General features: G+C 39.8%; 1 protein-coding gene across 3 annotated transcripts in view; it reads right to left on the reverse strand.

The window, feature by feature from the left end:
- The window catches only part of TENM3 (teneurin transmembrane protein 3), a 582,976-nt gene that overhangs the window by 30,970 nt on the left and 524,328 nt on the right, over positions 1–27,678 (reverse strand). For all 3 annotated transcript variants that reach the window (XM_030191520.1, XM_030191518.1, XM_030191519.1), the window contains 5 exons: positions 18,278–18,510; positions 15,576–15,730; positions 13,327–14,201; positions 3,484–3,659; positions 1,298–1,533 (listed from right to left, as the gene is read on the reverse strand). In XM_030191520.1, coding sequence (XP_030047380.1) covers positions 1,298–1,533; positions 3,484–3,659; positions 13,327–14,201; positions 15,576–15,730; positions 18,278–18,510 — 1,675 coding nt within the window. The remainder of the gene's footprint in view (positions 1–1,297; positions 1,534–3,483; positions 3,660–13,326; positions 14,202–15,575; positions 15,731–18,277; positions 18,511–27,678) is intronic.

Below are 27,678 nucleotides of genomic sequence, written 5' to 3' on the forward strand. Positions count from 1 at the left end.
CCAGAATTTTAGACCTCTAATCTGTATACTGAAGTCAAGGTGTGGGGCTTGAGATCAACAATTTTTGATAAAATTCCTATGCTAAAAAGTGTCCTGTTGGTAGGATGTGGGTTTCACGCGTGCTGATGCCACTTTTAGCATGGCTGTAAAATGGCTGCATTTCCTATTTCCCCCCCTTATTGGCTCTGCATTAATTTCCCGATTAGCGTATGGCCATTAACGTGGAAGCCCAGTACCGACACCTTTTTTTCTAGGTGGTAAGGGTTTCTGCATTAACTACACGTTAATCAGGGGGTCTTTCACTGAGCGGTGGTAAGCCCAGCACGAGCTTACCACTTGCTAAACCGGAAGTACTACCAGGCTACCGCAGCAGCCCGGTGGTAGTTCCGACCTCCAGCAGGTGCCATTTCCAGCGCAACAAAAATATTTTTATTTTTGCAGCGCCAGTGTTTACTCAGTGGTAACTGGGCAGTGCTATGCACTGTCCAGTTATCACCAGGTTAGTGCAGGTGCCCTTACTGCCACCTCAATGGATGGCAGTAAATGCTCTCCCCCCCCCCCCAAAACAGCCATGTGATAGTGTTTCACTTGCCACACGGTTATTTCTTTTGTTAAAAAAAAAATCCTTTTCAAATATGCAAGGTAACAAGAAAGATTGACTGGTAGATATGAAGCAGGTTAATTGAATTGAAGGGGTAACCTCCTGCTCTTTTTTCTTTTTGGCTTTGATTCTTTTAAAACCAACTTCCTTTGGCATATATTGGATTCTCTCCCATATAGTGATTATTTAATATTGTTTTTCCTTTATATTTTTTTCTCTCTCTTTTTTGATGAGATGTTATTCAAATATTGGTGTATCTTTTAAAGATTGTTATCTTTGTATAAACTGAAATTAATAAAGAATATAATAAAAAAAAATCCTTTTACCCACTATGGTAAGAAGGAGCCTCAGCGCACGTTAATAACATGCGCTCACACCAGCGCAGGCCCCCTTCTGCTGTAGCTTAGTAAAAGGATCTCTTAGTGCGCAGCAATGAAGCTGTGCTGATTAGTGCTTGACATGCCTACTCTGCACCCCCAGCGCCGATCCAAAAAGTACTGTGGACACCTGAGTGCGCCACATGGTAGTGCTTTTTAATCTGTGGTAGGCACGTGTTAGTGTTTACCGCAGCTTAGTAAAAGGGCCCCTTTGAATTTCATAGTGGGCTCTTAAATCAATCATAAATAGAAGTTATGATAACTTTTTGAACTATTGTGCCTCATTAAAACCTGAGTATGCCATTTGCACAATGCTCACCCGAAGTTTCCGACCAAACACTACGACCTTTCCTTGTGCTTGTTCTTTTCGGAATCTCCATTCCACCAGATTCTGTCCATTGTCCCCTGGGAGTGTCATGTTTCTTTTTGCTATTGTCGGGTTGGCTGGGCCAGCTAAAATATGCGGCTCTGTTTGAAAATGCGTATCCATGCCGTTGCCATAAATAATTTTGAGAGAGCCATCATAGCCAACCTGGTAGCTGTTTTTTAACTGATCTGAAAAAGCACCAAAACACACAAAAGCTGATTCAGAAAGAGCAGAATTTTCAAATATGTCAAGACATAATTAAACATAAAATCACAACAATTTATGCAAATTGCCAACAGTAAGAGCTAGATTCACTAATCCTTTTTGCCACCATGAGCAGAGAATGGGGAAAACAAGCTTTAGTTAATTTGGCACTAAGCACTCTTCTGTAAGATGTCCATTAGAAAACACAAAACAATTAAAGTTATCCACTGAATTGTTTCATTAAAAAATCACTTTGCATTACGACATTTCAGAAAAGTGCTAAGTTATCACCTTCATTTTTAATTGACAAAGTAAATGATGACACTTCCTGTATTAGATGTCCTATACTTTGTAAATTTGTTAATAAGGTAGTTTCATTAAGGATATTCTGCTTTGATATCATTACTAAACCCTTAGAGGTAGATTCAAGAAAAAGCGCCAAAATTTAGGGGCTAGGATGATGTGCACTACACTGCCGGATTCTGTACCGCGACTAGAGATCCATGCTGAAATCCAGGCATATTCTATAATAATGTGTGTAACTTAATTTGCTTAGGGCCCCTTTTACAAAGTGACAGTAAGCCCAACGCAGGCTTACCATTTGCTAAAAAGAAAGTACCGCCGGGCTACCACAGCAGCCAGTAGTTTCCACAACCAGCGTGGGCCATATCTGGCGCTACAAAAATATGTTTATTGTTGTAGCGCTGGTTTGCTTCTAGCGGTATTCAGGCAGTGCCGTGTGTTGCCCTGTTACCGCCAGGTTAGCACGGGAGTCCCTACCTCAATGGGTGGCGGTAAGTGCTCCCCCCCCCCCAAATGCCCGCATGGCAAGTTCTTCACTTGCCGCACAGCTATTTCCTGAAAAAAAGAAAGGGGGGCCTTGGCGCGCATCAAAAACACGTGTGCAGGCCCCCTTTTGCTGCTTCATAAAAGGGGCTCTTAACAAGTTAATTAGCATTGATAACAGCACTTAACATGCAATAATGAGCAATAATTGACAATAATTAGAATTTATGCACACAACTCGCTAAGCATATTGTGTAATGAACTGCGCCTAGATTCTAATACGTGCTGTTCAAAATGGACGTGGCTATGGGTGGGGGAAATGGGCGTTCTGTGGGCATTCCCAAATTTACATGTGTAGTTATAAAATATACCCCATGGGCGTAAATCTACATACAGGGATTTACGCCAAGTTTTAACTGGTGTAAATGGAGGCACATAGTTTTAGGCAGTGGGATATCAAATAAGCATATTCCATATACCGCACCAAAATCTAGACGCCTCTTAGGCAAAAATGTTTACTGTGCAGATTTTTTAGACGCCTTATATAGAATCTGGCCCTAAGTACGAATTCTATAACGAGAGTTCTGCACCGAACTGCCACGATAGAGTACTAGCTAAAGTCTGCAGCTTTGCGCCTGTCAGCACGAGCACTTACGGTATTTCAAAGACTGGTGTAAGTGCTCACATCTAACGATTGGCATCCTAGTATTCTATAGCATGTGCTCTTAACTCCTAGGCACATCCCTGACCTGCCCATGCTCCCTGGAAGTTATGCACATCAGAATCTGCATGCAAAACTTCTAGAATAACAACTTAGAGCAGTTGGGCACGTAATTGCTAACTGATGCCAATTAGCACCAATTAAAGCCAATTGGCTGTTAACCCCAATTAACAGTCAATTAATAAATTAAACTGCACATGCAATTGACCTTATTCTGTATATTGCACACAAAAATTTGTGCACGCAAGAGTATAGAATTAAGAGGCTAATGTCTACAGCATGAAACTAAACTTCCAATTTCTGTTAAACTAGCCACAGGGTAATTCTGGAGAATGATTTTGTCTGTTTAACAAAAACATACTACACTAGAAAATAATTTAAAAAAAACAATGATTTTACTAAGTACCCTGTACTCTTCTAGGTTTACCTTGAACCATTGTGTAGAAGGAATCTATGGATGATAAATTTGAAGTGATGCTAACATCTTCTTCTCTGCTAGATGATGTAATATCGACTGTAATAGCCTTTTCCATTTCTCCATGGAGATTTGTAACCACTCCGGTGGGGAATGTAACATTGGTTAGACGTCCCTCACTATCATAACTAAAATCAAAAGAATACAGAATGTTAAAGTTAACACAAATTTGTGGCAACTGTAAACAAAATGAGCGGTTTTAAAATATGTTTGCTTTTGTATACTGTAAAATGCAGAATGCAGACTTCAGACAACCTCTGATGCAGTGGATAAACTATTTCTCATACAGAACATGTTTGGTCAATAGGAAGATTATAAAGAATGTATCTCTGCTTCAGACTCTGTAGATTACTCTTTGAAGTGCGACCAAAATCTTCTCTGCACATCTAATTTACTGTTTCAAAAAGAACACACTTTGGTACTATTAAAACTGCTGAGTATCCTGCACTGAAATCACATTACCTTTATCTCACTCTTGTTGTCTTTCTGATCGCCTTTTTAATGAAAATGCTGCATGTAACTTTGCCCTCATTCCTGGATCTCTGTGAAATTATTTTCACTGAGCCAAGTGATCTCATGGCAATTTTGCCTAAATATTTTGCTTATATAGTATGCTTTGATGTTGCTTTGCTTGGCAAACTAAGTGATGGGTAGAAGGGCAATAGAACTGATGGGAAGCACAGCAAATTAGGTGAATAATACATAACATTTTGAACAGAGGAAACCTAAACTGTGCCAAGCAATATCCATTGTTGTCAGAGTTCCAAGGACATGCTACATGAAATAATATCATCCATATCTGAACTTTGCTTGGTTGTTGACACTAGTGATACTAAACTTTAATAGCTCTACAGTAATTGTATTCACAGCCTCTTGGCACTGTGACAGATAAATAAAGGACTAATAGTTGCTGGAGTTTACTGCCTACTGTGTTCTTCAGATGTATTTAGAAAAAGTGCTTTTGAAAAGATTTAAAAGAGTTTTCCTGAAACTGCTGAATAAGGGCAAGGATTAAAAAAGGGTTAAACAACATTTTTCAGTGCCTGCAATGCTATGAAAGGTGTCAGAGAAAAACCATGACTTATATATTAGATATTAATATTTTTATGATAGTGACTAGACTCAATTACATTGAAAGGCTTGTTGCAAATTCTTTCTATAGTATCTGCACTTCCCACCTTATATAATTTAAGATTTTTTATTCAATTACATAATTTGTTGTATTTATCTTAGCCAAAGGTGAAACTTTATCTGCCAAACGAATGCTTTTTCTACTATTTCCATATTTTAAGAAATAAAGCAATAACCTATAAGAGTATGTTATAATGTTTCTACAGGTAAATTAAATACCATGTTAACATGCCCTCCTGGATATTAGTCAGCACATTTAATCAAACATATCTAAACCATCTTGTGATATACGTGCTACTGGCTGGAGGGTTATTGAGAGTTTGAAAAAGGGATTTATATGGTGTTATTTTAATAGAGCTATTATTTTGTTATATTTTGCAACTATTAATGTGAGGGTGATTGGGTATTTTATGCACCTTAATTCATCAGTGCATATTAAATCAATTTAGCACACAGTAAGAATTCTCTATTAAAAGTAATGTATGAAATTAACTAGAGAAAAGCCTGAAAACTGGGGAAAAAACTGACTTTTTCTTACTTGTGCACATTTCTAGTGATCTCTGACACTACAGCAGAGTCACAAAGTCACTAGTTATTAGTGAGAATTTACTTTCAGTTATGTGTTGTTGTGGGGTTGTACCTTGTAAGGACACTGAGAAGATGGAAATAGTTGGATGCCTGTACTAACTTACCAGCAGAAATGATGGAATAAAGTACTGTGACATAATTCAATTATATCTGGGACAACAACAGAGGAAAAGTGGTACGAGCAGGGGTAGGAGATTGCATGAATGTAAACAATCCATCCTTCACTCTCTCAAGAGCAATAGGAAAAGAAGAACCAATCAGCAGAAAACAAGGAGACGATAAAGGAAGTATAACTCATGTTAACTGTTTATTTTATGCAGATAAATCAGAGGTGCTATGGGTCAGTGGAACCCCTCCTCCTTATGACCTTCAGTTACAGGTTCAGAAGGGTGAATTGATTTTTGTAAGGGAGGAGGTGAAGAGCTTTGGGTTTCTATTTGACTTCAAACTAGTATTAGAAGATCAGATCTCAGCATTATTGTCCTCCCTCAAGACCAGGTAACAGAAAAGTACATGATTTTTGTCACCTTGCATTACTAGCTGGGTCTGTCTCTGATGAAGGGACATACCAATTAGAAAGGTTTAGAGGAACGTATCCATGTTGCTACAGCACCCATCTTGAAGTTTGCTGACAAGGTATTTCCCTGCTTCTGGTGCATTTTAGTAGAGTTTCAGAGAAAGGAAGAACTCTTCAGCTTACAGAAAAGATGGCTGAGGGGAGATATAATAGAGGTCTATAAAATAATGAGTGGAGTGGAACGGGTAGTTGTGAATCACTTGTTTACGGCTTTTGTGTGGGGAAATCTTGCCTGACCAATTTACTTCAATTCTTTGAAGGAGTAAACAAACATGTGGACAAAGGGGAGCCGGTTGATACCGTGTATCTGGATTTTCAAAAGGCATTTGACAAGGTACCTCATGAAAGGCTACAGAGGAAATTGGAGGGTCATGGGATAGGAGGAAATGTCCTATTGTGGATTAAAAACTGGTTGAAGGATAGGAAACAGAGAGTGGGGTTAAATGGGCAGTATTCACAATGGAGAAGCGTAGTTAGTGGGGTTCCTCAGGGGTCTGTGCTAGGACCGCTGCTTTTTAATATATTTATAAATGATTTAGAGATGGGAGTAACTAGCGAGGTAATTAAATTTGCTGATGACACAAAGTTATTCAATTCATTAACTCACGACAGGATTGTGAACAATTACAGAAGGACCTTACGAGACTGGGAGACTGGGCGGCTAAATGGCAGATGACGTTTAATGTGAGCAAGTGCAAGGTGATGTATGTGGGAAAGAGGAACCCGAATTATAGCTATGTCATGCAAGGTTCCACGTTAGGAGTCACGGACCAAGAAAGGGATCCGGGTGTCGTCGTCGATAATACACTGAAACCTTCTGCTCAGTATGCTGCTGCGGCTAGGAAAGCGAATAGAATGTTAGGTATTATTAGGAAAGGTATGGAAAACAGGTGTGAGGATGTTATAATGCCGTTGTATCGCTCTATGGTGCGACCGCACCTTGAGTATTGTGTTCAATTCTTGTCGCCGCATCTCAAGAAAGATATAGTAGAACTGGAAAAGGTGCAGCGAAGGGCGACTAAAATGATAGTGGGGATGGGACGACTTCCCTATGAAGAAAGACTAAGGAGGCTAGGGCTTTTCAGCTTGGAGAAGAGACGGCTGAGGGGAGACATGATAGAGGTATATAAAATAATGAGTGGAGTGCAACAGATGGATGTGAAGCGTCTGTTCACGCTTTCCAAAAATACTAGGACTAGGGGGCATACGATGAAACTACAGTGTAGTAAATTTAAAACAAATCAGAGAAAATGTTTCTTCACCCAATGCATAATTAAACTCTGGAATTTGTTGCCGGAGAACGTGGTGAAGGCGGTTAGCTTAGCAGAGTTTAAAAGGGGTTAGATGGTTTCCTAAAGAACAAGTCCATAAACCACCACTAAATGGACTTGGGAAAAATTCACAATTCCAGGAATAACATGTATAGAATGTTTGTATGTTTGGGAAGCTCGCCATGTGCCCTTGGCCTGGATTGGCCGCTGTCGTGGACAGGATGCTAGGCTCGATGGACCCTTGGTCTTTTCCCAGTGTGGCATTATGTACTTATGTACATGGAGGAGTGGCCTAGTGGTTAGGGTGGTGGACTTTGGTCCTGGGGAACTGAGGAACTGAGTTCAATTCCCGGCACAGGCAGCTCCTTGTGACTCTGGGCAAGTCACTTAACCTTCCATTGCCTGCCGCATTGAGCCTGCCATGAGTGGGAAAGCGCGGGGTACAAATGTAACAAAAATAAAAATAAAATTTCCAAAAATACTAGGACTAGGGGGCACACAATGAAGCTACAACATAGTAAATTTAAAACAAATCGGAGAAAATATTTCTTCACTCAATGTGTAGTTAAACTCTGGAATTCATTGCCAGAGAATGTAATAAAAGCAGTTAGCTTGTTATGGGGTTTAAAAAAGGTTTGGATGGCTTCCTAAAGGAAACGTCCATAGACCATTATTAAAATGGATGTGGGGAAAATCCACTGCTTATTTCTAGACATAAAATGTACTGTTTTGAGATCTTGCCCGGTATTTGGGACCTGGATTGGCCACTGTTGGAAACAGGATGCTGGGCTTGATGAACTTTTGGTCTGTCCCAGTATGGCAATCCTTATGTACATATTTTGGGAAGCAGTAGATTTAACATGGTTCCTGTGAACAAGAGTAATTTAAAGGGGATTTAGGAGGTCTTTTGTTAAGGTGTTCTAGCATTTTTGACTCACGCTAAAAATTCAGCTGGCACTAAACACTGACACTCCCATTATATCGCTATGGGTGTCCCAGTGTTTAGAATCAGTTGATTTAGACTCCCTTAATTTCCTGCACACAGTGGAAGCAGTCAAGCATAATAACTTATACAGGTAGCATTTTATTCTAATCCTTAATCTTTCAAACCTGAAGCGTAAATGCAGGAGGAGAAGTGTGCCTGGTTTCCCGCTCTGTTTTCTGGGGTTTTTTTTTTGGGGGGTGCATATGGGAAGGATCTCTTTGGTTGACCTTTGGCTACTGAAGGGAAAGAAAGAAGCTCTGGTGTCTAAAACAGAGATTCCTATTATCTGAAAAGGAGATATATTTGATTGCTTAAGTGGTACCTGAATGGGGTTTCAGAGACAACTAAATTCACGAGAACACAGACAAAATCATTTAGGAGTGGAATGGTTGTGACAAATCCTTTATATTATTGCTTGCTTTATAGCAGTATATTTATCTCATTTTGCATCAGTAATTCATACTGACACTGGACAGGGACAGTTTTAAGTAGAGAGTTGGATGGGGATAGAAATCTTACCTGTCCCTGCTGAAATCTTACCCTTCCCCTCCCCCATCTGCACTGGAATCTTACCCATCCCCACCCGTCCCCGCAAGAATTTAATGGTACCTAAAAAAAAATCTGGTTGGCTCTCTCAGTCTCTCTCTGGGTTTGAGCCACAGAACTGCAGGCAAGGAAGGAACAGAAGTTGGAACTTGGAACACTTTGGTGCACACATGTAAGAATTGTGTCTGATTCACTGGCACTCTGTTCTGAGAGGTCGGCGTATGCATGCGCCAGTAGGTCATGTGACATCTGATGCTGGTGCCTGTGTCAGAGCTGAGGTCTGCTCATCAGCCCGGGAAAAGAAAGGATTAATAGTAACATAGTAAGTGACAGCAGATAAATACCTGAACGGTCCAGTCTGCCCAATAGTCACGCTCATTATCAATTCATAATTAAATCAACAATGAATGTGATATTATATACTGGATTATGGTCTTTCTTTGGCATTTCTGGGACATAGACCATAGAAGTCTGCTCGGCCCTATCCTTATGTTCCAACTGCTGGAAAATGTGGGAGAGAGGTTCTGGAAGCCAAATTTAGGCTCTGAGGTAGAAAGCTCAAATCCAGAAACTCTAGGGTAGCATTTTCTGAAATGCTACCCGTTCCGTACGCAGGGCCAAAGAGACAGGCAGAGCTCCAGAGTCTCAATGTGTGGATGAGATGATGGTGAAGGGAGGAGGGTTTTAGATTTGTTAGGAACTGGGCAACATTCTGGGGAAGGGGGAGCCTATTCTGAAAGGATGGGCTCCACCTTAACCAGGGTGGGACCAGGCTGCTGGCATCGGCATTTAAAATGGAGATAGAGCAGCTTTTAAACTAGAAATGAGGGGAAGGCCGACAGCCACTCAAGGTATCTTTCAAAGGTATCACCAAAACAGGGAAGATAGGGTATCCTGATAGTGAGGTTGCAAAAGAGACCATAGTAAATTAGGTGTCCTTAAATAAAAATAAAGAGCAGACAAAAGATTGCAAATTAATACTGTCAAGTACTGAGCATGATGTAAATAGGAATAACAAACAGTTTGAAATGTCAATATGCGAATGTCAGGAGCCTAAGAAATAAGATGGGAGAGTTAGAATATATTGTACTAAATGAAAAATTAGATATAATAGGCATCTCTGAGACCTGGTGGAAGGAGGATAACAAGTGGGACACTGTCATACCGGGGTACAAACTATATTGTAGTAGATAGGGTGGATCGAATTGGTGGAGGGGTTGCATTGTATATTAAGGAGAGCCTTGAATCAAATAGATTGAAAATTCTGCAGGAAACAAAACACTTCTTGGAATCACTGTGGATTGAAATTCCATGTGTAAAGGGGAAAAGGATAGTGATAGGAGTGTACTACCGTCCGCCTGGCCAGGATGAACAGACGAATGCAGAAATGTTAAAGGAAATTAGGGACGCAAACAAACTGGGCAACACAATAATATTGGGTGATTTCAATTACCCCGATATTGACTGGGCAAATGTAACATCGGGGCATGCTAGGGAGGTAAAATTCCTTGATGAAATCAAGGACTGCTTTATGGAGCAGCTGGTACAGGAACCGACAAGCGAAGGAAAAATTCTAGACCTAGTCCTTAGTGGAGCACATGATCTGGTGTGGGAGGTAATGGTGCTGGGGCCACTTGATAACAGTGATCATAATATTATCTGATTTGATATTAGCTTTGAAGTAAGTATACATAGGAAATCAAATACATTAGCGTTTAACTTTAAGAAAGGAGACTATGATAAAATGAGAACGGTGAAAAAAACCCACCATCCTGGAAGCCCAGTCCAAATATATTCCGCATATTAATAAAGGAGGATGGAGGAATGGGTACATGCTCTTAACTAAGTCAGCTTTGCAACTGGTGGCTGACCAAAAGTTAAAGCTTCTTTTCCCTTTCCTTTTTTTTTAATCTCCCACTCTCTCCCTTCCACTTCCCCTTGGTTATCATTTCTGTTCAGTAGTTCACCATTTTTGCTGTTGTACTACCTCTGGGGTCTGGGGTATCCCAAGCTTATAAATCAGTAAGATTACAATCATTGGAGCCGACTCTGTGGGTGCTGTGGGTGCTTGAGCACCCCCAATATTGGAAAAATTCCTTGTATGAGTACAGGGAGGGATTATTTCCATTGGGCTTAGCACCCCCAATAATTTTGAAAAGTTGGCTCCTATGATTACAATAGTAGTTTGTGATTAAAGAATTTTGTTTAAATAAATCTCTGACACCTCATTTAAAATCTTAAGCACCACGAGGGGCAGTCCACACAGGGCCCCACAATTGCTAAGGCAGGCCCTGCTGGGACATCACCTCACCCTCCTGCTGAGATTTACTGTTTTACACTATACCAAATAAATTCTATGCCTGGGTAATAGAAATAATCATCCCCTCTTTTGGAGGACTGATATATAGGAATTCAGCGAGTGATTAAGAAGGAAAGTAGAGAGCTGTCATTAGTATATGTGTGGTGTCCCCTCTGTCCTGTAAGGTTTATATGGGGGTGGGGGAGAGGCTACACCTGTAACATTGTAGTTATGGAATGGTAACTTGTGAAAAAGTGGGAAAAGGTGATATGCAGTAAATAAATAAGCCCATAATAGGTATGATATTTGCTCCCTTTGTATAAATTTTCTATCAGCTCATTTTCACAATTCAGCTTTTGAGATACCAATTATTTTTATTATGAAAGAATGCAGTGATGGTAATCAGGGGTCTAGGATAAAGGACTGTTCTATCTAACAAGGACCAGTTCGATGGTACAGTAATGAAAGTGTCAAACAGTGCAGTGTGCATGCACACCAGTAGATTTATGTCTCTCAGGTTTTTGGCTAACCCCCAAGTACAGAGATATTTACTTTGCTACTGTTAACGTAAAGCCCTTTAGGTTAAGCTGGTTTTAATGTCCTGTCCACAATCACTATCAGAAAATCACCTCCCTATTTCTAGTTTTTGCCTTTAATATACTATACAAAAAAGAAGGGAAAAACCCTCCATGAATGGGATGAGCCACCCACTAATGGGGTCTCTAACTCAAACTCTCTTCCTCTTTTTTTTTTTTAATTAACATAACAAGAATCACATCATTATATCGCACTCCACCAGATGTGCTAGACTGAAAAAAAAATCTATTTCTTCTGGTGGCATTCAACTTCTGCTATATGATTTAAAACCAGTAGCAGAATGACTAGGGAACAGAAGGGTCTGATGCACAGTATTTACTTAGAATACATATGAGAAATGGTTTATTTTAGATCTGTGTTGAAATGTTACTGAATAGTACCTAATACATCCAAGCGCGTGACAGGTATGCCCTCTTAAAATGGAAAATTAATATTTACAACAAGGTCTGGCAGGTTACCATCAAACCAAGACTAACAATTTGATTTGTGTTTGTAAAAAAAAAAAAAAAAAAAAATTAATGATTCTTTGATAAGACTAAACTAATAGAGACTTTCATCCAAAGAACTCAAATTAACTCGGTAAAAGTATGTACAGTCTCCCCCCCCCCCCCCCTCACCCCCAGATTACATTAGATTTGTTCCTCACTTCCTATGAAGGGAATTTTGACAGAGCAGATATTTAATCACTTATAAACTGCTTCCATGGCTTTTATGAATAGCAGTTCAAAGGGGTGTTATTCTACATAGAGCTTCCATTCTTAGGTGTTTATAAACTGTACATTTCGGTGTTCATTTTCCAGCTGAGTTTTCAAAATATTTGTACTTATTGGTGGTTTTATGGCACAGATGCTACTGTTGGGTTTCTTTTTCAGTGGCTTCAAGCATACATTTGTGCAGTTCAGGAGCTGTCAGTGTGAAAAAGATAAAATGATAGTGGAGGATCTAAGAAAGACAAGGGGAGGGGTGAAATAGTACCAAGGGAAGTGGGGGTAACACCTATTTTACTTTTTTTGCACAGAGGTTATTTATCAGTTAAAACCATTTTGAATGATTTTTAGTAAAAAAAAAAATATATATATATATATAGTATAAAAACTTATAAATAAAAATAACTAAAGAAAACCTAAAATCAGAAGCCCTAATTAATCAGTTTTTGAAATGTAACACATTAATCAGGATCTTTAATATCTAGAGTTTTAGCCTATGTTTCATTCAAAACATATAGGGCCTGATATTCAGTGGGTGGACATCAATGTTTTGCTGACCACCACTAGGTGTAATACCAGGAAATTCAATGCCAGGCCATGTTCTGTCTGGCGTTGAATTTCCATGTATAGGGAGCCAGCTAAAACATAGCTGGTTAAGTGCGATATTCCACAACAGGCTATGAAGAACTGCATAAAGATAGGACTATGTTTTATGCGAATCTATTTATGTGGTTATCTTAACTGGTCAAGTGATGAATATCGACACTTAATCAGCTAAGAGACACTCTGCTCCAGAATGCCCCCAAAATATCCGGTTTCAGCTTGGATGCTAACTGGTCAATTTCAGCAGCACTAGCCCAATTAACCATTTCTGTCCAGTTAAATTGCTTTGAATATCAATCCCTGCATTTTCTACAGCTCAAGGCCTACTAGGTATTATACAGAGATGCTGGTCTAGTAATCCTAGAAGAATGAGTATCCTTAAATAGACCAGGATCAAACTCACTGAGCATTCAAAAGTTCCCAGTATCAGAAGCATGTTTGCCAAGTATAAGTAAAGGAAATTAACTATACAGCATTATTTTTGAACTTACTCAAAGAAGGTAGTCCATCCAGTCTCATCACTTTTAGTTGCCAGAAGACCACTGTTGCCATGGTACGTGAACAATACCAGCTCCTCTCCTTGGGCTGTCATGCTTTTCAAACATCCATTGGTGCCTATTGTCAGCCAGATTACTTGATTATCAGGTGAAACAATCCTCACAGGCATCCGGTTAGGGTCCCTTCTGATACGAAGAGTATTTCCATTACTATCTGTCACAGCAGTAATATCATTATCATTGCTGTAGCTAAAATTGTACAGATATTCTCCTGTAAACAAACTCAGAGTGTGCTGGTGTGTACCATTGACGTCAAAAATGTAGAGTTCTTCTTCGGGTGGAGAGGCAACTTCATAAGAGTTCATGGAATTCAGCAAGGGTTTGTTCTTAGACACAGCCCTTATCCGAATATTCCCTAGATCTGCAATGTACAATGTGCCATCTGGAGAGACAGATAAGGATGAAGGTGCATTAAGTTTGGCATCTTTGGCATAACCATCACCAGTCTGGTAGCAATCACAATTGGCATCATTTTTGCAGTCACAGTCTGAGGGTATTCCAGCTACCAAAGAGATCTCTCCATCAGTTGTAACCTGCCTTATTCTGTTAAGCTTCTTTTCATCTGTTTCTGTGATATAAAGGACTCCCGTATATGATACTGCAATAGCTGTTGCTGATTCCAGTGTTGCCTGTACAGCATGTTTTCCAGCAGAGTACTCCACTCCAGGAACTTGGCAATACATTGGTCTCCCAGCAGCAATTCGAACTTGTCGATTTTCCATGATCTGTAAAACCACATTGTTGTCTAGAACATAAATGGAGTTATCCATTGGATTGATAGCCAAGTCTGTGGGCCATTCCAGACGTACCTTAGGAAAAGAAGATAAATTATCTATTATTGAAGTAAAAGGCATATCCACTATTTGCTTAAAATTGCTATAAAACAAGTGGTGGTATAGTAGATCAGTACATCAATCTTTGCTGGAGGACCTAGTTAAGGTGATTGACATGGCTTGGTTCAAAATACATTTAGACAAGTTCCCAAAGGGAAAGCTGATAAAAAATAATTAGCCAGATAGATCAAGTGTTCAATATTTCGGCAACAGTGGTCAGCATCTTTTAAAAATTCCTGATTGCTGCTGGCTAAATTAGCCCTAGATATTCAGGGGTCCTTTTATAAAGCCACAGTAAAAAAAAATGGTCTGCAGTAGTGTGGGCACATCTTTTGGGCATGTGCTGGGCCACTTTTTACCATGGACTGGGAAATGGGCCTGAGCTAAAATTAAAATTAGCATGACCTGAGCCCTTACCGCCACCCACTGACCTAGTGGTAAGGGCTCACACGTTACCCATAGTAATTTATCTTGGCTGGGTTATTAAAAACAGAGGTCTTAATTTCCCTGAGAAAAATGTGGAAGAATTATTTTAAAGAAGTGTTGGAGATAGAAGACAGTGATATACCCCCCTTTTCACAGGTTTTTTTATATCCCTTCGAGAGGAGAGGAAAACCAACAGAAACAAAATATTCAAGATAATCAAACACTGGATGTCTCAGCACTACTTGAAATATCGGACACAGAGCAAATAACAGCAACCACTTTACTGGCTACAGTAGCGTTATCCTAAGACAAGGTCTGGATTTTAAAGAAATTCTTCCAGAAAAAAGAAAAAGCCTTTCGAGGTTTACAAACTCGGGTTTTTCCAGACCTTGCGAAGGAAACGCAAAAACGAAGACAGAAGTTTTTGCAAATGAAGCAGGAGGTTCTTCAGTTAGGGGCATCATTTTATTTAAAATACCCGTGTAAATGTTTGATTTCCTACCAATCAGTGAAATATATGTGTATTTTGACCCTGTTCAACTGTCCTCTTTTATAACAGCTAAAAGAGTACCTACTTAAAGATAATCGAATTGGAACATGTCTTTATCTCTATTTAGTTTGAACAGTTTATTGCCTTTTTTTCTTCTCCAGTAAATAGGAATATTGGACTCCACTTATGGACTTGTATGAAGCTATGGGAAAGTATTAATTCCTGTATTGATTATTTTTCTTAGATAATTTAAATGTAATAGCTGAATTTTTCTTTTACAAGTGATTTACTTGTGTAATTTGAAATGATAATGATAAATAATTTAAAAAAAAAACAGAGGTCTTGTACTATTTTCAATTTGACACAAAAGTAAGTAGTTGTACAGACACTCCTGAGCTACATTAAATCGGGAATATAACTGCATTCAAACATACCTCACTAATGTGCATGCTAGTATCACAGGTTAATGGTCGTGCTGAGGTCAGGTCATTCGAACCAAGAAAAGTTGAAATTATTCCGTTTTGATCCACTTTTCTGATAACCTTTCCATCAACAAAGTAGATTAGTCCATTCTTGTCTATAGCGATTCCTTTATTGAAGAAAAAACGTTAATTTTACAAATTCCTGAACTCCATATTTTGTTATCTTAGCATTTTATCACATGGCTATTAACAAAATTACAACTGATGATCTCTAAGGAAGGGCTTAGAGAGGAATATTTCTGTACATTTTGGTCGTAATTTTAGGAGGCAGTTAAATATGCAGAACAGCATTTTACTTGTTCAGCTAGGTTTTAATAAAATAGTCCAAAGGGATATGCACAGACAAATGGGTCAAAATTCTGTGGAGGTCACCAAGTGTTAGGCATCTAAATACCACATACTAAGCATATATTCTATAATGACAATTATTCAGGACACTGCTGTTATAGAATTCTAGTCTATGTCCACACTTACATTCATAACTTTAGGCATGACCGCATACGCTATGTTAACAGATGGAATAAATGCTCACTCCTAAATACTGACAGTTAAAATTGATCTAAAGATGTTCTATTCGCAGATGCTTACACCTGACACTCTCCTCTATAAGCTGGACATGAACACATTGCATATCTCTACTGTGTTTTCCTCTCCCCAATATCCTATCTTATAATATAGTTCTACCCCAACCTCCCTCACTGTGTAATTGTCTCGTACACCCCTCAACTATTCCTTTTGTTAGAACGTAAGTCACTCGGTTATCCTTTTGATGCATTTCTAGTCTACCCATTCAGACATCTGGGTGGATTACAATAAAACATACATAAAATACACATCACAAACAATAAAACAATTCTCCACAGTACCCAACTGGCATGCAAAACTAAACCTTAAAAATTCTTCAAGAAAAAGCCTTACAAAACAAAAAAGTTTTCAACTGTTTTTTAAACAAAGATAATGATGAAATCTGATGCAAAGCAGAAGGAAGAGCATTCCACAAATAAGGTCCAACAACAAAAAACGCTTAAGAGTGAATTTCCTCTAAAAGGACCTGGCGAAGCAAAGGAACAGCTAACAAACCTTGACCCTGCGATCTCAAAACCTTGTTGGGACAATACACCTGCAAACCTTGAATCAGAGCCAAGGGAACTGCATCGTGCACCACTTTAAAAACCAACAAAAGGATCTTAAACTCAACGCACTGCACGATGGGCAACCAATGGAACATCTGCAACGGCATAATATGCTCCATCTTACTAATACCTGTAAACAACTGTGCTGCAGAGTTTTGTGCAACTTGCAAAGCCCAGAAAGATGTACGTGGAAGACCACACAAAAGGGTATTATAGTAATCAAAATGCGGCAGAACGTAACTCTGCAGCATGGTGCAAAAGTTTTCACTAGATAAATTCCTAAGCCTAGATACCAACCACAGCTTGAAAAATACAGCCCTCCAAGTTAAATAAACTTGGAAACTATTCTATAAAGCTCGTGCACAATTGCTAGCCCTGCCCATGACCTGCTCATACCCCTCTTCCCCGCACTCCTTTGCAGATACACTTTAGAGTTCTTAAGTTATAGAATAGCGCCTAAGTGTACTTATGTACATAACTTTTAACTACTGTTATCCCAATTTGGCTTTGTAACTCATTTCGGCATAGAAAGTTAGGGGCCTAATTGGCCCCTAACACATGGTGCCCTATATAGAATTAGGGGGACAGGAACCATTCTATAATATAACATTTAAACTCATGTTTAGAATAATGTGATTTACATGCATAGGGTGCGCAATGTGCATAAATGCTAAATTTCTGCCTAAGCGCTATTCTGTAAATACCCGCTTAATTTACATAGTGCACATTTGTAAGGGCATACACATAAGTGGAGCCTGAGCACACTTCAAACTTCTATGCATTAATTACAGACTATTGTAAGTCACATGGGTATCTGCCGCACTTAGGTGCTTGCACCTAAATTGTTAAGCATGTATGTATATTTATTTATTTTAAAAAACCCTTATAACTCACTTACATCTAAGCGGCTACATTCCGCCAGCCTATTTCTTAAACTATAATACAGTATATTCCCAGCTACACTAGTATTCTATAAAGGAAAGTAGGCACCTACTTTCCTTTACAGAATACTATATATGTGTATGTATTTACTCACAAGCACTTATGCTAGTCACAGAGATGGTGTAAATGCTTGGCATAGATCTGGGGGTATGTGCATAAGTTATAGTATTCTATAATATGAACTATGCTAATTTTGAATAAGCATAACAAGCAACGCACAGCTTTTCTGTGTGATAACTGGGCACGTCCTCAACAGTTACCGCACAGCCTTTGCGCTTACGTTAATTTTTGCTGTTGAAGCACAAAACAGTGCAGAAACTATAACGCACTTTAGTAACAGGAGCCCCCTGAAGTTTCAAAAGTGCATGCATTGTTTTTGATGGAAAAAAAAAACCTACAGAAAAAGCAGGTGTAACTGTCTGCAGCAACTTTTGACTTGGTCAGTTTTCAAAGAGACAATAGGTTTATACTTTGCCCTTGAGAACTGGTGCAGAATCCATGAGTAAGAAGGATCTGCAAATTTTGCACCTACCTACAGACTTTTTTTTAATGACCCTCATAATAAATTAGAAACTTTACCTTTAGGGGTGGTAAGAGTAGCTTCTACAGCCTTGCCTCCCTCACCACATCTTGCTTCATCAAAAGGAAGACACTGCTCTCCTATTCCGGCTATTACTTCAAAATTTTTGGTGAGATCTTTTCCACCAGCAAGTGACTTTGGACGATAGATTTTGCGTGCATTAGAATCGGAAACATACAGGTCTCCTGTGACTGGGTCAGTTGCCAGGTAGTATCGATGGGCTAAGTTACTGCTGTAAAAAGAGAAGAAATGTGTTTAAAAAAAACCCTCTTCTGTGGCATATATTCTAACACGGTGAACAAAAAATAGTGAGGGAACAATATTCTAACATGTCATGCTGCAGAAAGACGAGTACAAATTATAATCCATACAGAAAAAGATAAAAAGTGAACAATACTGATGTGGCAGTAGACACTAATAGTGTGTTTTCTATTTGTCAGATAATTTTATGTTTTATATATATATTCGTTCTAGTGCCTTTCCTTCTACTACCTGTTAACAGTAAGATATATTAACCTTTTTGACAAGCTTTTAAACTACAACCCACTAACATTATTAGGTTGAACTTTGTCCCCTGTCCCCCCCCCCCCCAAAACCCTTCAATAATAGATTTACCTAAACACCAAAGTTCTGGATCATTAATAATACAACACAATAAATGGCTGCCCTTTTCATTGGATTAAAGGATAAACAATTTGGATACTTAACCCCAGATTCTGTAAAGGTCACCCAAATTTGGGTGCAGATCTGAGATCTGCAACTAAAATAAATAGTCAATGGGCTCCAATGATTTAATTATTGGAACTAACACTTAATTGGCACCGATTCTGATTTTGGTACCGATCTGGCTACACGCTATTCTGTAACAATGGGTGCCTAAATTCGATTGTGTTCAACTCAAAAGGGGGCTTGGCCATGGGAGTGGCATGGACAGATCAGGGACATTCACAGAAGATGCACACAGTGTTACAGAATAGTGGGGTCTGCTCCTGTTTGCATGCCAGGTCTTACTTCAGGTTTCAGGTGGCACAAGTCCTCATGCCCAAATTTGGCACCTAAATTTGAGTAATGAATTTGGTGCTCAACGCTATCCTATAAAGAGTGCTCATCCTGAAGTACCCTTTATAGAACAGCATTGAACGTTGAATTTTATCTGTGCCAAATTTCTGGCACTATTTACAGAATCTGAACATTACTGGAAATGATGAGATTAACAAATTAGGGGGTAGTTAACAATAAAGATGTTCAATGCAGGTTAATAACTTCTACAGTAAATATACAATTGCCCTAGAAACATTCCTACAATGCAGGTAGTGGGCTCAAGTCAGGCCCGAATCTCTCAATAGAGTTGGTGGTAGAATAAATTAGCCTGTTCCCCAACACAAAAGCACAAACTCCAACCCCCTAAAACCCCCTGGCATCTTCTTGGGGTTTCCCTGTTGGCAGGTGAATCTATCCCCCAGTCACTCCTGGCCTGTTGGGTATCTGGGTTCAAAATGGTGCCAATTGACCCCTAGTGGCACTACTATGGAGACTACCGGTAAGAGTCAACTGATGACATTTTGAACCCGGGTGCTCAATGGGGCAGTAGAATTAGGAATTGCTCCTACCTGCCTTTAGCCACCACAGAAACTCCCAGTGGGTGGTGTGGAGTGTGTAGGGGATGGGGATTTGTGTTTTGTTTCATGGGGCATCAGAAGGGTGAGGGGATTTATATTAAATGCATCAGCAGCCTGATGCACCTTGGGAGGAAATATAATGCTGGCATCATCTGTCCAGGAATAACACAGCTTGCAAATTTAAATAAAACTACTTTATTTCATTTGCATAATAATGATGTGTTTTGCATTCATTTGCGTGTTTTGCATCTCATTTTGTCTTCATTGCACTGCTAAAGTTTTATTGTTTTTTAAAATGTTTATTCTGCACTTGATATACTGCCTTTCACGAATAAATCAAAGTGCATTAAGAGCACGTAACACATCCTTTTGTCATTTAATTTGCATTAAATGACAAAAATCCTGCATTACTCCCTTCACCCATGTTAGTAACTATCCCACTTCACTTCTTCATGGACAAATTGTTGGCATCCATAATGCAGAAAAAAATCTAAAAAGGTCACTTGTAAGCAAGATAGATTAAGATATTAGGAGACCAGATGAGGTACTAAGTGCAATAACCAGTTTCTATCTGATGAGTTTACAAAAGTAGTGCTATAATGTACCTACCACTTCAAGTGAGATCTAAACATCTGTTCACATAATACAGTACATGGAGTATGCAAAAATAATGTGCTAATGTAACACATTTCATGTGAAAGCAACTTGCAAAAAAGCAACAGAGACCAATGTGAACAAGCTGTTAAATTATGCAATGGTAAAGGACAATTTCTTATATGAATTTACCTATACAGAATGCAATATAAATCAGATTTACTTTTTAACTGGTTTGGCAATGAAGATACCAAATGAACCAGTCAGACAAATTCTGAGACACATAAAGGTTCTTGGCAAAGTAGCTCTCCGTGGATCTCAAAGCAATTGCAAAAAGAAGTAGATTGTCATTGAAACTAGGAAGAGAATGATTTACTTCATAGAAAATAATGTACATTTTTTAGCGATATTTTGGTGGGGAGTGGGAGAAACAGATGTGGAGAGGCATTTTCGAAAAAATGTCAAAGTCAGGATGTCCTGCTCATAACGTCCATCTCACAGTCATTTTCCAACAGGAAATATGTCGGGGTTTCCTGTTCAAAAATATGTGAGAATGCCCGAATGAAAAGCCATTTTACAAACTGAAACATCCAATTATGAACAGCAAGAAAACTAGGGACAAGGACATGTATCTGGCATCGTTTGTACAAAAATGGCCACACAGACGTCCACGCAGAGCAGAGGGGCAGCTTAATGATCAATGCAGTGGATTCTATACCAGGTCACTCAGGTTCATATTCCACTGCAACTCTGTTATTTTAAATGTTGAGCTTGTTGCTGTGTTCAGAGTGCCCATAATATCTACTGGTGTCATGGAGCCTAGTATCTCTTTTTGGTTTCACTTTCAGAGGTGAATGAAACAGGTCTAAATAAAAATGTCCTTTTTAGACTTGGACATTTCTTCCCGTTCAATTATTGCTGTTAAATGGCCTGATTTGGGGCCTTCCCTAGTCCCGGCCAAAATGCGCCCTCTTGCTATCTGGATGCATTGTAGTGTAGGATGTTCAGATTCTGCCTTTTCAAAATTCCACCCTGGATGTTTCTGGAACCTGGATTTTTTTTTTGTTGTTGCCATTTTAGCCGTCCATTTGCTTTGAAAATCAGCACCATAACTATTTCAACAGTGCCAACGAAAAGTTGCAAGTGGTACAATTAATACCTATAGGTTTGTAATACAATCATACTATAACCACAAGAGCAGGTTCCACCCACTCCTCAGGACACTCTCAGCAAGTCAGGCTTCCAGGATGCCTACAATGAATATACATGAGATAAATTTGCATATATGTTCTCCATCGCATGCAAATCTATCTCATGCATATTTACTGTGGACATCTTGAAAACCAGACTGGCTTAGCATGTCCTGAGGACTGGGTTGATAACCCCTGCTCTTTTGGATGCAGTACAGATAACATTCACTTGATGAAAAGTCATTTTCCACCACATTTTTATAGCTTGTTCCAGATCCTGGGCTCCTGGTTGGCCTCAGGTCCCATGCTGTGTCTTACTATGAAACTTCTCCAGGACTGCAGGCAGCCTAATAAAGCTCTTCAAGGGGTGAGTGAGCAGAATAGAGAGAAAATAAAACACAGGTGAAAACAGCCAGAAGTTGCCATCTTCTAAATATAAAGCAACATGGGTGTGATATCATCTGAAAATGTTTTAGCTTTTCCACATGCATGATATGAAAATGTGATGATCTGTGATTTTGATATGGCCTTATTTCTGCGGTTAAGCTCAACATTTTTCCAACACTTTCTGTGTGAGTCCCAAAACCAAAATGAATGGCAATCACTAATAAATTACATGTACAAATGGACAGCTACACAAAAGCAGTATCATTTTAAAAATTAATTTTTAAAGCAGCATTTCAAAGTGGTCAACTAAAGATTTCTCTAAAATAAAATCATTCTTGTGCATTTGTACACTATCAGCCTAAGCATTCTAGTAAGGGACAAGTACAATCTTGTCTAATAAAGTTATTTTTAAATTTTTGTCCACTAGTTTCCCTCTCACGTTGTATCTAACACTCTGAAATCCAGTAATGAACCCATAATACACTTAGATGAGACTGAAAGAAAGGGGCACAACAACTGAAAATCACAAAATGAAAGGATTATTTTGTAAGCTATTTACTACTCAACTTTAGCCCTATACTGTATACCACAGTCAGCTACAAAGACCTTATTAGGAAATTCAGGCTATCACTATTTTAGCATTTGAAACAATTTGCATAGTTCTTTTAGCCTACTGAAATGTTTTAAAACAAGAGCGTTAGCAGGAATGTTCAATATCTAAATTTACATTTTTATGGCTCAATTATTTTTCAATACATGCCTTATATATAGACCATGCCTCTGCCATGGCCAATTCTCATCTGCTCATGCTATTCTCATATTATATGCATCAGTCTGCTGCCTACAATGCTAATGGAGATCAGCATGGCATATAGAGGCTGGCTGAAGCTGAAACTGTCTGAAAGCTTTTGGCCAAAACTGAAACTGCAGCTGAAAATCACCACCTGATTTTGGCCAAAGCCAAAATTGAAAACTTAAGTTTGATCGTGTGAATGTAAACCAGTGAAAACCGCCAGGGATTGTTACAGCTTGCATCTGCATCCCTCTGCTAAACCCACAGTATCCAATGCCAGAATATAATTTAAAATAGCCTTCATGTACATGGACCGCAGGTAATGAAAACAAACTAAAAGCTACGGTGCTTTTACAGTAGTTGACTTTGCGCCACACTTAGAATGACAGTTGACATCACTCCACATAGAGGCTAGTTCTTAAGGAGCTTATCACCCCCCCCCCCCCATGGACTACCTTACAATCCCTGGTGGTCTAGTGGTATAAAACACAAAAAAAGGCGGAAGACAACCCAAAACAGACCAAAAACAAGGGAGTTAGAGCACCAGAAAAGTTTAATAGGACCCTACACGGTCCGTGTTTTTGGTCTGTTTTGGGTTGTCTTACGCCTTTTTTTGTGTTTTGTTTTGTCTTCACGGGAGATTTGGACTTCTCTTTTTGTATGCTGGTCTAGTGGTATAGTCAGGGTAGGAGTGATGCCCAGTCATGGCAGCTTCTTGAGAGCACAGCCAGAATGAGCAGGAGAAACTGAGGATCACTCCTGTTTCAACTACATACCTAGAACACCAGGGATTGTAACATAGGCCCAAGGGGGCTTACAAGTGGGGGAGAGAGCATTCAGGGGAATCCAAAAGGAGGGGCAGTGGGGAGCGAGACAAATGGGACAGAGCACAGATTTTCAGCTTCCATTGCAAACACATGGTCATTTTTGGCTGAAACCAAAAACATGACTAAAAATTAAAATAAACTTTTGTCCAAAACTGGGCAGAAAAAGGATTTTAGGCTGGTTTTGGCGCCCAAACCAAAATTCGGCTGGCCTCTAATGGCAGCTTCTGATTTTCTGCAACTCACACAGGGTAATTTTTTAACAGGGTACCTATAAGATTACAATAATATGCCTATATGTTTGCGGGCAATTTCTCCAAAATTCTACATCTATGCTGATGATGTGCAACTACTCATATACCCATTCAATCAGATCTACCCACAGCTGTGAGTAAACTGCCTGCCTAACCACAACTCAGGAAAGGGCAAACAACAACAAACTCTGCCTGAATCCAAGCAAAACAGAAATTCTTTGGGTACCTATCACAAGTGGACAAATACCCAATTTCAAAATACCTTTTGGGAATTATTAACTCCCCCCCAAAATCTTGGGATACTGCTAGACTCATCATTCACTCTGATGCCACAAATTCAAACAACTTTTAAAAATTGTCTCTATCACCTATGGCAGCTATGAAATCTCTCCCATATATTGAAAAGACGGGTCTGACCACAGTGGTCCATGCCATGATAACATCATGAGTAGACTACTGTAATGCCATGTACTCTGGTCAAATCAAAAAGAGTTTGCATCAGCTCCAGCTAATTCAGAATGCTGAGCACGACTGATAGAAGGCTGCAATCAGTTTGACCTTATCATCCCCTTCCTGCAAAAACTACACTGACTACCAGTACCATATAGGGCTAAATTTGAAACTCCATATTTGATTTTCAAAGCACTCGGACAAAATGGACCACAGTACTTAAAGACCTCTAAGGCTCTCTCTAGGAGCATTGTTATCTGACCCCTCATCAAAAGAAATTGTACAATGTGATACCCACCAGCGAGCCTTCTCAGGAGAAGCCCCCAAGCTCTGTAATTTACTCCGAGAGGGGCTATGTTTAACTCAAGACTACCTCTACTGCAGGAAGCATGTGAAAGCCTGGCTGTTGTTCCAAGCCTTTAATACAAAGGGTGACTGACTGACTATACACTCATTCTGCACCTGGAGTAGCTTGCTACACACACTTTAACTTAGATCGGTTCCTTATATCTTGTTTAATTGTACAAAGAATTTTGCCACCCATTTATTTATCCCAACTGACTCTGTATCACCCATCTTGTCCCCATCTATATATCTGCACCTGGTCCCTCAACTATACAGTAGAAAAGCATAAGTATCATAGCTATGTTATTTGAATGTTCTAATATGTGTTTATTAGATGTTTCATTAGTATTATGCTGACACTGTATTATATGTCTGTTATTTGAATTTCAGTGTTGTTAAATGTGTATGTTTATGTTCCTGTTTCATGGTAGCCCTATTATTAGGTTTCAATTTGCTGTCTTCAAGTTTACCTCATTTATTGTATTTATGTTTATACTTTATCATTTTACTATTGTTATGCTGTTAACAAAACTGTAAGTTTTATGTTAAACTGTACCTGATGTACACCACCTTAGGTGAATCGCTTCATAAGGGTAGTTAATCAATTGTAGGAGTGGACCACCGGATACTACTCGAATACTACGCATACTGCTGACCACCAGAACAACCTCATGTTTTGTGCCTACTGATGGACTTATACTTATGTACTCTACCTCTGCTTTTGGCCTTTTAGCCATACTTTATTAATGCACTGGACCTTTGTGCCTTACCCAGTTTTATTGTTTACTAATGTAAGACAGAATGCAGGGCTATTAGACATATAGCTTGTAACTGTAACTGTAGTAGCAAGGCTTATACGAGATCAGCTTGCACGTAGGAGCCACATGAATAGGTGGCCTTGGAGGGTGCTAACACCCCCGCCCTGCATCTCTGAGCCGATGAATCTTATCTCCTGAGCTAGAAAGGAGCATTGTGTGTGTAGAATAAGCTGCTAAGTTTCGTTTCTCGTGCCAGTATCTTTTCAGTATTATGACGTGTGTATGTACTGAGAACTACAATTATGCACTGCGAGAACTACAACTGTTTACTGCGCATGCCAAATGTGATGTGTAAGGGGCCTAATGCGCAGGCCCAGTAGGGAAGTATAAATGTGAGTGTCAGATGATTTCGGACACACAGTATTCTGAGATTGTACTCGGTGCTGTGTGAATTGCTAGCAATAAAAGCTGTTTTGTTTTGGAACCAATTTGTCTTTCGTCTCCTGATTTTCGGACCCGTTACACCTGCAGATTAGACCAATGGGGGGTGTCTGGCTGCTGCTTCATGCTAATGCGTCCCCATTGACTCGATTTCAATTCATCAAAGTATTGCAGTTGTGTGTTACTCGGGCGGGCTTGGAATCTGCGACATTTAGTTCGCACTCATTCAGGATTGGGGCGGCGACTTCGGCTGCTCTGCATGGGGTTCCATGTGAACAAATTAAACGGTTAGGCCGGTGGGGATTAAACGGTTAGGCCGGTGGGGATCGAATGCGTACAAAAGATACATTCGGCCTCCACGTTAGTACCCCTGTTAGGGTTAGCCCTGTTAGGGTGGGTGGTTCTTTACTTGGGTTGGCTTTCCTGTTGTTGCCATAGTGGATAATATGTTAATTGCATGTGACTTGCCATATTTGATAATATGTTAATTGCATGTGACTTGCAGGTGACGTGCTGGAACAGTACCAGATATGGATCTGTGGTCACTCTTATGTGCATTGGGCACATAAGAGGGCAGCTGTACGGCCTGATGGGGTGAATCTGGGCTTTCCGAGGGGGAAGGTGGCTGTACGATGGTTGGGTAAGAGAGGGATGCTGTGGGCTCAATTGTTGCCAACCTTAGAGTGGGAGTTGATGACTTCCAGTGCGCCACAGTTTCTCATCCTGCATTTAGGGGGCAATGATTTAGCGGGGATGAACAGTGTGCTATTAGTGAAAACAATACAGAATGCTTTATTAAAATTGGCATGTTAAAGGGCAAGTCATTGTGCATGAGTTCCTTAAAGAATCTTGTGCGGGTTTATATAGATCGGATGGGGTCCACCTGTCTGATGTGGGCCTGGATATATTCAACTTTGATTTACATAATTTTATTGAAGCCATTACGCTGGTGGTAGGTCGCAGCCAGGGTTTGGGGGGAGCCCGCGGCGAACGAGGAGTCGTTGCCGTGGGCTGTGGCATAAGCTATGGAACTTAGGTAACATTAGCGACGAGTACACAGCACCTCAGCGGATAATATGGCAAAGTGAGTTACTATGTATATGTTAATGACCTGTTGAAAGTTACAATACTGAGCGAAATGTTATGCCTGCATGCGGGCAGGATTACAGAACAAGATGGACACGGCTAGTCTCCTGGCTTGGACGGCCAGGGGGCCAATAGCTTTGGTGAAAGTGGTAAATGCATCCTTCTACGGGATGCATTTGATTGCACAGCGTGCTATAGCAGACAGCACTGAGGAGGAACAGGGTGCTTGGACGGCACAGCCTGTAGTAATATAAGCAAGAAGGGCTGTGTACTCGGAGGGAGATGTTTATCAATGATGTTTACCAATGATTGTTTATGTGAAGGTTTACGGTAAATAAAATTTTGGGTCCTGGCTGCGGCCTAAATAAATCCACATTTGTTAAAGAAATTGGCTTCTGGTGTGGTGTTTGGATAGAAGGGGGTGACTGAGTGAATGCCGAATGCCCGTGTTGATGGAAAGGCTCACCCTTTAAGGGGAGCCGATTACAACCGGGCTGAAGGCTCAGGAAGAACCTGGGGTGGGAGGGGGGAGAGGGAGGGAGGAGTGGGAGTGGATAGGAAGGATAAGAGATTGAAGGGTGATGGGTAAAGGGGCGGGTAGGGAGGAGGGGTGAAGAAGGGCTGTGAAGGGAGACACAGCGCCATTTGGATTTCAGCAA

This window comes from Microcaecilia unicolor, chromosome 2 (genome assembly GCF_901765095.1).
Source record: "Microcaecilia unicolor chromosome 2, aMicUni1.1, whole genome shotgun sequence".
In the NCBI taxonomy this organism is placed as follows: Eukaryota; Metazoa; Chordata; class Amphibia; order Gymnophiona; family Siphonopidae; genus Microcaecilia; species Microcaecilia unicolor.